Source organism: Camellia sinensis, chromosome 6 (genome assembly GCF_055761805.1).
Source record: "Camellia sinensis isolate YWXY chromosome 6, ASM5576180v1, whole genome shotgun sequence".
NCBI lineage: Eukaryota > Viridiplantae > Streptophyta > Magnoliopsida > Ericales > Theaceae > Camellia > Camellia sinensis.
The window spans coordinates 190200962-190212410 of NC_138966.1; the positions used below are offsets into that span (position 1 = coordinate 190200962).

The 11449-nt window shown below is 33.4% G+C and overlaps 1 protein-coding gene across 1 annotated transcript; it reads left to right on the plus strand.

Moving 5' to 3' along the window:
• Positions 1-2619: 2619 nt before the first annotated feature.
• LOC114267842 (putative germin-like protein 2-1) lies at positions 2620-4143 on the plus strand. Its single transcript, XM_028208913.2, has 2 exons — positions 2620-2852; positions 3446-4143. The coding sequence occupies exons 1-2, from the start codon at positions 2735-2737 to the stop codon at positions 3994-3996; spliced, it is 669 nt and encodes a 222-aa protein (XP_028064714.2). The 5' UTR covers positions 2620-2734; the 3' UTR covers positions 3997-4143.
• The last annotated feature ends 7306 nt before the right edge of the window (positions 4144-11449 follow it).

Below are 11449 nucleotides of genomic sequence, written 5' to 3' on the forward strand. Positions count from 1 at the left end.
ACTACGCTCTCTACAGAATTCTGCCCAAAATTCTGCCTGTAAACCGATACCCTCAGGTAAAATTGATTCCCCAAATACTGATGCCCACAGGCCTGATACCCAGACTTGCAACTGATACATGCATTCCCTGTAGAGATACACTCTAGAGCACATATCAAACAAGTGAGAGCCAAAACACCCCTATATTGGGATAGGGTTTCCCTGTCCTATTTTGTCAGGAGCTAGGGTTTCACTACGCACGCAGCAGTTTCAAACAAACTACAATCGGGTAAGCAACCTGTCCTAGTTTGGAATGGTCACTATGGATTCCGAATATGCACTAGGTCGAATGGTCAAAAAGGGTGCCCCGGTAAAAACTGGGGTTTGTGTTCCCATCGTGGTAGAGCCCGTAACCGGTCAGCCTTATGCCACGCTTCTCAAAGCTAGCCTCCGACAAACTGTTCAGGAATAGCAGACGGCAAACACTGTGTCCTAGGCGCACTGATGCAAATGCAATGCAAAGAAACACATAAGTGTAATCAAAACAAGATATCATGAGTTCGAGTCTGTTTCTGCCTTGGAGCCCACAACTCCATCAAGCCCACAAGTCCTATACAAACTTTGTTTTGCGTTTGTTCAAAGGGGTGCTTCTGATCTAGCTTCGCATGCTTCTTTCGACCTTCTGATCTTCTTGATCCGACTTTCCTGGCCTCTTGATCGAGGGCTGCTTCAAATCTGGCCACACAGGCCTCACATTGTGGTTGACCGTTGAACATTCTGAATGCAAGTTCAAGGTTTGAAAGCAAGGGGCCGAGTCTTGAGGCTGAGAGCGATCCTAGGTTGCACAATCTCAAGAGCGATTCCACATAGGTCTTCGCAAGATCGCGCAAAACATTTTTTTTGAAATCTTTTAAGAAAGCGACAAATCGCTCGCGCGGAAGACAATGTGAAACCAATCTAGATCAAGCCAGGATCCTTCTCAGCACTCACATTAACAAGCTTGATCTCAAACATTAAGGGCTTAGCATGCCTTTCTTTCTCTCGATTGGTCAAATTTTGCAAATCTCGAGGAATTCCTTCCTCTTCGTTTTCAATACGTTATTAAAAAAGTTTTGAAAAACTTAGGTCAAATGCAATGACTTTAAGGCATAGAAAAGCAAGTGAAAAGCATTGCCATTTCATTCAAATCCCCTGGCACAACTGGCGCAAGGCAGAAGCAAACACAAGAGTGTGAATATCACTGCTGTTCATTCAAATCTGTTGGCATTACTGGCTCCAAGGCAGAAACAAACTCAAAAGAAAATGAAAAGACAAACGCAAAACAAAATGGTGATGCCCGAGGTAACACTCCTGGAATCACCCGACCTTAAGCCCACATTGGACCCATATACACCCCCGGAATCACCCGATCTTAAGCCCACTTTGTCCATCAAGCCCACAAGTTCTATACAAACTATCCGACAAAATAAACGGTTCGGATTATCAAAACGAAATCCATAGTGAACCCCACGGATCGAAACAATGACCTCCAATCCATAATAAAATATTTTTATAAAATATTTAAAATATTTTTTGAAATAGAAAAGTCAATAGAAGCATTTCAATAAGCAATTAGAAAAAAGATATTAGAAATGGACTTAGTTGTTGAAGAACCGTTCACCATTGAATTAAATGGTGAATGAGGAAAAAGGTTACTAATTGTGGACTTGGTAATTCTTCTCTCATTAGCATTGGAACACACTTAACGAAAAATTCAACTACTCTTATCTATATTTATATTAACTACTTCTGTCATCTAAGCCTTCGGCCCTAGGATATCATATTACATGATCATCATCTAAATATATAATAAAAATTAATTTAATAAAATAAATAAGTAAATAAATACATAAAAGATTTATTAATTTTACATAATTTTATTTTTGGTAGGTAGAAATAATTTTAAATTTTTTTTTAAAAAAATTGACATTTATTTTTTGTCAAATTAGTTTATATTTTATCAAATTGACAACTTCGCCATGAAATTGAGCAATGGTATCTTCAATTGTCCTTATTTAGAACAATATTCAAAATTTATAATCAAATGTGTCACAATTAAAAAGTTAGAGATATAAATTCCAAATTATAAAGACTGTTAGTATAATTTGCCCTAACGAAAAATTCAACTACTCTTATCTATATCTATATTCAACTATTCTCGACGGGCCATTTAATGCCCCAGTCCAGATGGTATCTAGCCTTTTTTCCTATCAGCATTATTGGGAGGTTGTTGGGCCTGCTATTAATTAAAAATGTTAAACAATTTCTCAATCGCTCCTAATTATATATTGTATATAGAGATATATAGATACGTATGCCATGCTAGCTTTTCAGCTCATTTCAAGCAGATGGACATAGAAAGTCCAATTTGCTTTCCTTGGGAACAGTCTTAAATCCTTTGAAATATAATGACAAATTCAAATATATTGCTCAAGCACTTATTAGAAAGGGGTTTAGTTGTTGAAGAACAATTCATCCTTGAATTAAATGGTTGAGGACTTGGTAATTCGTCTCTCATTAGCATCAGAAAATATTTTATTAAAAATTCAACTACTCTTATCTATCTAAATCTATAAATGGATAGGCTTTCCATGTTTTGATATCTGTCTCCTCCATCAAGCAATTGGGCATAGACATTCCAATTTCCTTTCAAAAAAAAGAAAAGAAAAAAAAAGGCTAGTACAATTTTGTGTTTTTTTGTTTTCAAGTGATAAAAATGGGCACTCACTTTATCCTTGTAACCATAGCCATTATGGCCTTGGCTTTCACACTAGTCTCTGCTTCAGACCCTAGTCCTCTACAGGACTTTTGTGTTGCTATCAATAACTCCGATGGTATATTTCATGCTCATCTCTATCTCCCAACTTTGAGCCTTCCAAACTTAAGTTTTAGATTTTGAAATATGATTTTAGTGACAAAACTTATTCAAAGCAGTTGTATTTTGATGATAATCAAAACCTCATTTTTTTGGTTGGAATTATATATGTCCATGTCAGTTTTTCATTTTGAAGTTAAATATTGATTGATTAAATATACTTTTTGTAGCGTAAATATATTTTTGCGTTGTAAATATGTTTTTGTGTCATTTTGATAATCAATATTTTAGTATTCAAAGTATTAAATATGCATTATATTTTGTCTCCCTCACTGTCATCGTCAATATTCAACATCAAAATACACAATATTTTATGAACAAAAAACACACATCAGCTTAAAAAAAGGTTAATTACCCTTTTGGTTAGCAAAATATACGATATGTTTCATTTTGGTCTCCAACATTTTAATTATTTTAATTTGTAAAGCACCAATTTTTAATTTCTTAGAAGTCATTATTGTAACATTATTGAAAATTGATTAGTATTTATATAACTTCTTATTTCTTTCAGCTAATCTTATTGAAGCACAACTCCATTTCCTTTGGATGCAGTGTTCGTGAATGGCAAAGTCTGCAAAGACCCAAAGCTTGCCACAGCTGATGACTTCTTCTTTTTTGGCCTCCTTACTCCTCAAAGCACATCAAACCCAGTTGGGTCGAAGGTAACTCCCGTAAACGTTATGCAAATACTAGGCCTCAATACTCTTGGCATCTCTTTAGCTCGCATCGACTTTGCACCTTATGGCCTCAATCCACCCCACACACACCCTCGTGCAACTGAGGTCATCGTGGTTTTGGAAGGTACTCTTTACGTCGGCTTCGTGACCTCCAACACCGACAACCGTCTCTTCACAAAGGTTTTGTACCCAGGAGATGTGTTTGTGTTCCCACAGGGTCTCATTCACTTTCAATTTAATAATGGAAAGACTAATGCAGTAGCTCTTGCTGCCCTAAGTAGCCAAAACCCCGGAACCATCACAGTTGCTAATGCAGTGTTCGGGTCAAATCCAAGGATTTCTGATGATGTTCTTGCCAAGGCATTCCAAGTGGACAAGAAGGTGGTAGACTATCTTCAAGCTCAATTTTGGTGGCCCAGCAACTAGAGAAAGAAAGAATGGAGAACCTATGAATCTATTATTTGTTAAACTTTAAATAAATATGATGCAATAATTAATAATTGCCTTGGTTGTGGATGATATTCTTAAAATTGTTTTCCTATGATTTTACAATAATGAAGTTTGTTAGTAGTACTCTCTCTCTCTCTCTCTTCCCTTATATAATGATGACATTCTCTTGATCTTTTTCTAGGCTCCCTATTGATATAATGATGACACTGTTGATATTCTCTAGGCTCACATATCAAACTTTTGGTTATTGTAATCTTCCAATTATTTTTGAGCAAATTTCATTTTTACCCCTATACTTGCACACGATTTTCAATGACACTCACAGACTTCGAATAATTTCAATTTTACTCCCATAGTTTTTGAAATTGTATCAATTTTGCCCCTGCCATCAAATTTGAAATGGAAAAAGTTAAAAAAAAAAATTTGTATTTTGGCCCCAAATTTTAAATGATAAATGTGAGTCTACCTTTTCATACCCGAACTAACCATCTCTCCTCTTTACACCTCTACAACTTCATTGGCCACCACTATCGGCGGCGGCGGCGGCTAGGCCTCCTCCTCCCTCAACCATTGCAGGGTTTATGGACTAATGGTGAGAGTTGTCCAGGTCCATTAGATCTCTTTATCAGTAACCACAGAGTGAATTCAAATTGCAAATTAACTTCCCAAATAACTAATGAGTCAAACATAAAACACAGACAAATACAAAAGAGAGATATAGAGAGAAATACACAAGTAAAACAAGATTGTAATGTTTACTTAAAAGGTTTAAGCTAATGAGCAAACTCAAAAAGCATATCTTTAGCCTTCCTCAGCCAACAAAGAAAGAATAGTGTTACTATTGGTGTTGGTGCTGTTCTTATTGGAACCCTCTATCTTTCGAGTTGAAGAAGGCTTACTCAAAGTGCTAATTGGGCTAAAAAATGCTCATCCCCAACTCTTACTCCTCCCACGAGAAAGATATCTCACCGCCATTGGTGTTGTCGCCGTCTTGCCACTCATATGATTGTTTTCTTTAGCTGAAGATGAAATCCAATGAGAAGATGAAGAAGTGATCATGAACCCACTAAAAATCCTACCACATTTGACTTTCTCTTTCATACAATTCTGTCCACCACCACGACGGTGGAGATGGGTGACTGTAGGCTTGCCTTCCCTCTAATACTCGACTCACACGAAAGTACAGTCCCCAAGCCTAGTTGAGATTCACTCGAAAAAGTCCTCGGAAAAGCTCATGTTTCCACAGCCAATAGATCTAGATCTAGAAGCTTTTCGATCAAACGCAACTTGATATGGGCTCTTATTCTCCCCCACTACCACAAACTCCTCTCTCTTGTTCGCCGACATATACGAGCAAGATCCAATTGAAGAAGCCTCTACTATTGAAGATGCCTCTACTATTGAAGATGATGTGTAGTAAATCTCTTTACAAGCATATGAAGAACTCCATTTGCAATCCACGATATACATATACATATATAAATATATGTGTGTGTATATATAAAGAGAGAGGAGAGAGAGAGACAGAGAGAGAGAGCAGAGAAGGGGGCTTACACTTGTGCTATGTGTTTTGTATTCAAAAGATGGTGATGATTTTGTTGTGAAAAGGGAAGAGGGATACGGAAATAAGGGTGGTGAAACTGGGTCTTGGTGATCTGAGGAGAGTAGAATAAGGGCCAGACAACTCCCATCTTCAGTCCATAAATTCTATAGTAGTGAAGGGATGAGGAGGGTTAGCCACCACCACCAGTGGTGGTGGCTGGTAGAATTGTAGAGGTGTAAAATAAGAGAGGGTGAGTTTGGGTAGGAGATGGTGGGTTTGCATCTATCATTTGAAATTTGGTGCCAAAAAGCAATTTTTAAAACTTTTTCCTTTTCAAATTTGATGGCAGGAGTGAAATTGATACGATTTCAAAAACTTTAGGGATAAAATTGAAATTATTCGAAGTCTGGGAGTGTCATAAAATATCGTGTGAAAGTATAGGGGTACAAATGAAATTTGCTCATTATTTTCGACCTAGCATTGGCTTGACTCGACTGAACCCTAAAACATATGAGTTGGGCTTAGGCTAAAGAATATGAATTCTAGGCATGGTGGGCGTCTTGAGACCTGACCCAAAACTCGACCCATAAGACCATCCCAAAAGCCCACATTGGACCCATATACACAAAATAATTGATTTATTTTTTATCTATTCCCCCCCTCCATCTTACATGTATGAATATATGCATTTTTAGTAAGTAATAATTTTAACAATAAAAACTGAGTGTCTAGCATGCCAGCGATATGAAACTAGTAATTAAATTTCTATGAGATTAAAGATGCATACAATTCATAACATAATCATAACATATGTAATTTTGTATTTCAATAATTAAAGATTTTTTTTTTAAAAAAAAATCATGATTCAAAAAGTGACTATAGTTGTTTTAATGTATTTCAAAATTTTGTATTACAATTCTTTACTTTTTAATAAATTTGGAATTTAATAAAAAAAATATATGAATCAAAGTCGAAACTTGTATCAAATTAGGGCCATATGAGCCAAGTCTATTATTGACCGGTCAAAGTTTGTAGACGTGGGCTGTGTTAAAGCATTCAGCTTAAAAACAAATTGATTAAGAGTGGAGAGACTCTAATCACGCTAATGTTGTACTATTAGTTATATTCATGAATATTTCCAACTGGACCACATAAATTGAAATTAAAACCTTTAAGGACTAAAAATAAACGAAGTTGATAATGTAAGTATGAAATAAATAAAATTGTGATAAAATTATAATTAACTCAAAATAATTAAAATAAAGAAGTATTTGTTACTTAATATTATAATACAAAATTAATGACAACAAAATAAAAATATTAGCTTTGTGTTCTTTAATCTTATTAAAAGAAAAGTCAACATAACTACAGTTAATTGGTGAAGAATCAATTCCTGCGGGGTCACATGTTATTTAGTCTAAGGTTTAATCTTTTTTTGGTAATAAGGACATGTGTTGAAAAGTTGTCTTTGTCGAAAAAATCTTTGGAAAATTGATAGAAAAAGTAGCCTGTGGTTAGTGGCGATGAAGTAGACAGATACGTGACATTGAATAGATGGGTGAATAAATAGGTGACACGTGTACAAATATGTGAACATTTGAATAGATAGGTGATATGTGTACAAATAGATAACATTTTGAACAGATAGACAAATAGCTAAGATTTGAACAGACATGTGTCATTGGTCAAATAATGGCCCAACAAGGTTTAAGGTTGGGCCTATTGGCCAAAAAGTTTCAAGAATGGACCTTCAGCCTAAGAGCATCCACAATGAGCTTTTTAAAAGAGGCATGTTGGTTATTTTTTTGATCAGCAAAAAAAAAAAAAAATGATTAAAACATGAAATTAAAGATACAAGAAGATGACAAGCATCGAGAGAGGCATGTTGGATATTGTAGCTACCATTATCCTATTTTACCACCTCCAATGGACTAGCTACGACAAAAATCATTTTAACAAATAATTTCAAAGCTAGCTACATATGGAGAGTTTTGGAAGGCTCTATAAACAGTTTGTGTGGTTAAATAAGTAAAATAAAGAGTAGCGTTGTAGTTTCTCTACGTGCCCATATAAACTATACCAAATTTATAAAATTTATTGCATTTTTTTATATAAAAACTCAAAAAATTATAAGATAAATTATAAATATATCCCTTGACATTTACATAAAAGACAGATTATCCCCTGTGATTTTGAAAATTACATCTTACCTTTTCAAATTTCTATTCGCATAGTAATGACCTGTTTTAGTTTCGATTGGCTAAAGAGATTGGGGCTAAATTAGCCACTAAAACACAAAATAAGCTAAAAAGTCAATAAGACAAAATGTCACATTCAAATTATAATTATTTCATTTTTTCTCTCATAAAAGTCAAAAAAGCAAACCCAAACGAACTTTTTAGTCCCAAGGTAAAAAGGCCCCAACTCAAAAAAGCCAACTAAAAAAGTTTTTGTCAAACGACAACTTTATTAATAAATCATCAGCTCAATTAGTAATTTTTAATGATGTCATAAATATATTTTAAAATATGGAAAAATTAGTGAAACATCCTCTACAACTTTGTATAGTAAGAGAGTTCCAAGATATTTTTTTTATTAGCTAAGGTCCCTCAAAATTTTCACAGAAAATTCGACTCAGAGAAATTTCACCCGACTCAGAGAAATTTCACCCGACTCAGAGAAATTTTGGTCCTGCCTTAGAGAAATCTCGAAATTTCTCTATGAAAATTAAAATTTCTCTAAGTCGGGGTGAAATTTATCTAAGTCATGCAAAATTTCTCTGAATCAAATTTTCTCTGTAGAAATATTAACCGACCTTCACTACTATGAAAATATTATATGTCCTTTATTTTATAAAATCTTAATATCAGGGGCCTTAAAAAAAAATTTCTATTTTTTTTTCTTGGGGCCATTTATAATTTTGAGGTAATAAAAGGGATTTTTGTATTTTTTGATAGTGTAAGGGAATTTCATAATTTTGCCAAATTTAAAAGAGGAAAATTTTTAAAATCTTAATGCTCATACGATTTAGGATAAATTAAACTAATCTCCATTAAGATAAGTACACAAGTTTGGTACAATTATATTTATATTATAACCGGAAAAATAATTTTCATAAAAAATATTTTGTCCTTTAATCATGCTATTAGTACCTGAAAAATGATAATACCAACGTTTTGACATTAAAATTTTTATGTTTTTTTATTTAATTATACGTGTGTCTATATATAATTGGTATTAGTTATACTTGTTTTATCACCGGTGTTAGTTACACTCCAGTAAATTTTTTGATAAAACATTAAGAATCTTTAGTATTTTTTTTTCTTTCAAAAATAACATTTCATGGAAGTTATTTGAAAGGGGAAGGAGGGTCTCTAATTCACTATATGAATCGAATGGTATTGTTAGACTCGTGAGACTCATCACGGGTCCTATTTTGATAATTCGAACCGTTCAATGTGTAGAGGTTGTTGAGTACTTCATTTCTATAAAAAATCACATTAATCTGATAAGGATAGTCCTTTGATCAGAATACATTTTTATTGACAATTTATTTTTAAAATCTTATTTACCATTAACAAAAATACGATTTGATCAAGGGACTATTGATATTTTATCAACGTAATTTTTTGCAGGGATGAAGTACTCGGGGAGCACTACACATTAAACAGTTTAAATTATCAAAATAGAATCCGTGGTGGAACTCACAAACCCAATAATACCGTTCAATCTATAAAGTGAATGGAGACCATCCTTTTTTTTATTTGAAAATATCATCATTGCTGCTAGCACTTTTCCCTAAACATCTTGTACAAGATTACAATAGTTAATTATTGTCTCCTAACTATTTATTTTCTTATTTGTTATAAGTTGACATATTATTTCTCTATTGTTTATATATATATTTTTTTAAAAATATAACGCAAATTCTAAACCATCCAATATGGGAGATTATAGAAAGATAAAAGAAGTGTCATCATTATATGAGACAAAGAGTACTATTTAAAAAATTTCATTATTACACAATAATAACAAGAAGGGTGATGTTATGGTACACACCCTCAAAAGTTTGGGAGACTTATGTGTAGGTTATAATAAGTGAACTTATTATTCAATAGGTCTTATGATAATTAATGACATTTTTTTTATGAAACACTATTAAAAAAATTCTCAATAATTGTTAATTTTCAGTGACAATTTGAAAATTTTGTCACTAATTATAAGTTTTAACGACAGTTTAAAAAAATATCACAAAAAAATCACTAAGTTTTAACTTTTAGTGACAGTTTGAAAAATTCGTTACAAAAAAATGTCACTAATTGTAAGTTTTAGTGACAATTTATAAAAATCGTAACAAAAAAGAAAGTCACTAATTGTCAATTTTTAGTGACATGTGTAAACAATTGTCACAAAAAATTACCTTTAGCGACGATTTTACTAAGATTTATTTTCAATAGGATTTAATGAAAATTAAGTCAAATTATTATGACCTATTGATAGTTTATCCAAATGTTATAAGAACATTGTCCATAACCAACAATGTATTTTTGCTATATTAAAATATATATGTTTAAAGTTTAACAAATAATAGATTCATGATTCTATTCCCCATTTACTTCTTTAGTTGTTGGGCCACCAGAAATAAAGCTTGAAGATAGTCTACCACCTTCTTGTCCACTTGGATTGCCTTGGCAACAACATCATCAGAAGTTTTTGGATTCGACCCTAACACTACATTTGCAATGGTAATAACACTAGGGTTTTGGCTACTCAGACCAGAGATAGCCACTGCATTAGTCTTTCCCTCATTAAATTGGAAGTGAATGAGACCTTTTAGAAACAAAAAAACATCTTTTGGGTACAAGACCTTGGTGAAGAGATGATTTTCTAGATTGGAATTTACGAAACCAACGTAGAGGTACCCTCCAAGATCACAAGGATCTCAGTTTCGCGAAGGTGTGTATGGGGTGGGTTGAGGCCGAAAGGTGCGAAGTCGATGCAAGCTAAGGAGATGCCGAGAGTGTTGAGGCCTGGGATTTGCATAACTTTTACAGGAGTGACAATCGACCTAGCTGGGGTTGATGTATTTTGGGGAGTAAAGAGGCCAAAAAAAATAAAAATAAAAACTTGCTTTTGGCGAGTTTTGGGTCATTGTAGAACTTGCCATCCACGAAAACTGCATGAAAATGAAATATAGATGTGTTTCAGTAAGTATTTGGTGAAAGAAATAAAATGTTAAACAAACTAATTAGCTTCAGTAATGTTACATGATGAGAAAATAAAAATCGACCCTTCATAAAACTAAAACAATTAAAATTTTGGGATCAAAATGAAATAAAATTGTATAGTTTAGGAACCAAATGAGTAATTTTTTATTTCAAAAATACTATTTATTTTGACAATGAATATTGGCGACGTCAACTAGTGTGACAACTTTAATGCATATTTTGATAATGAAATTGTCAAAATTAAAATGTTGAAAACTAAAATGACACCAAACATATATTTTTGAAGGCACAATGTTATGAGATAGAAGTGAGTATATAGTATATTAGTAGATTTGGAGTCCTTAACATCAACACATAAATCTTGTAGAGAATCGGAATCAAGAGCAAAGATAAGTGTGGAGGCCAAGGCCACTATGGCCATGGTTACAAGGAAAAAGTGAGTGGACATTTTAATTGAAGCAAATTGCAATTGATTGAAAGAAGGATTAACGATAACTAGCATGGCAATTTGTCATTATATTTTTGACAACACCAAGTCTTCAATGGTTAACTTTTTTTCTTCAATCATCTTGAAATGATGAACCATGAACCGTTCTTCAACAACTTTACTAGTTTATAATTTCTTGTTGGGAAAATTACGTGGATAATCCTTATATTT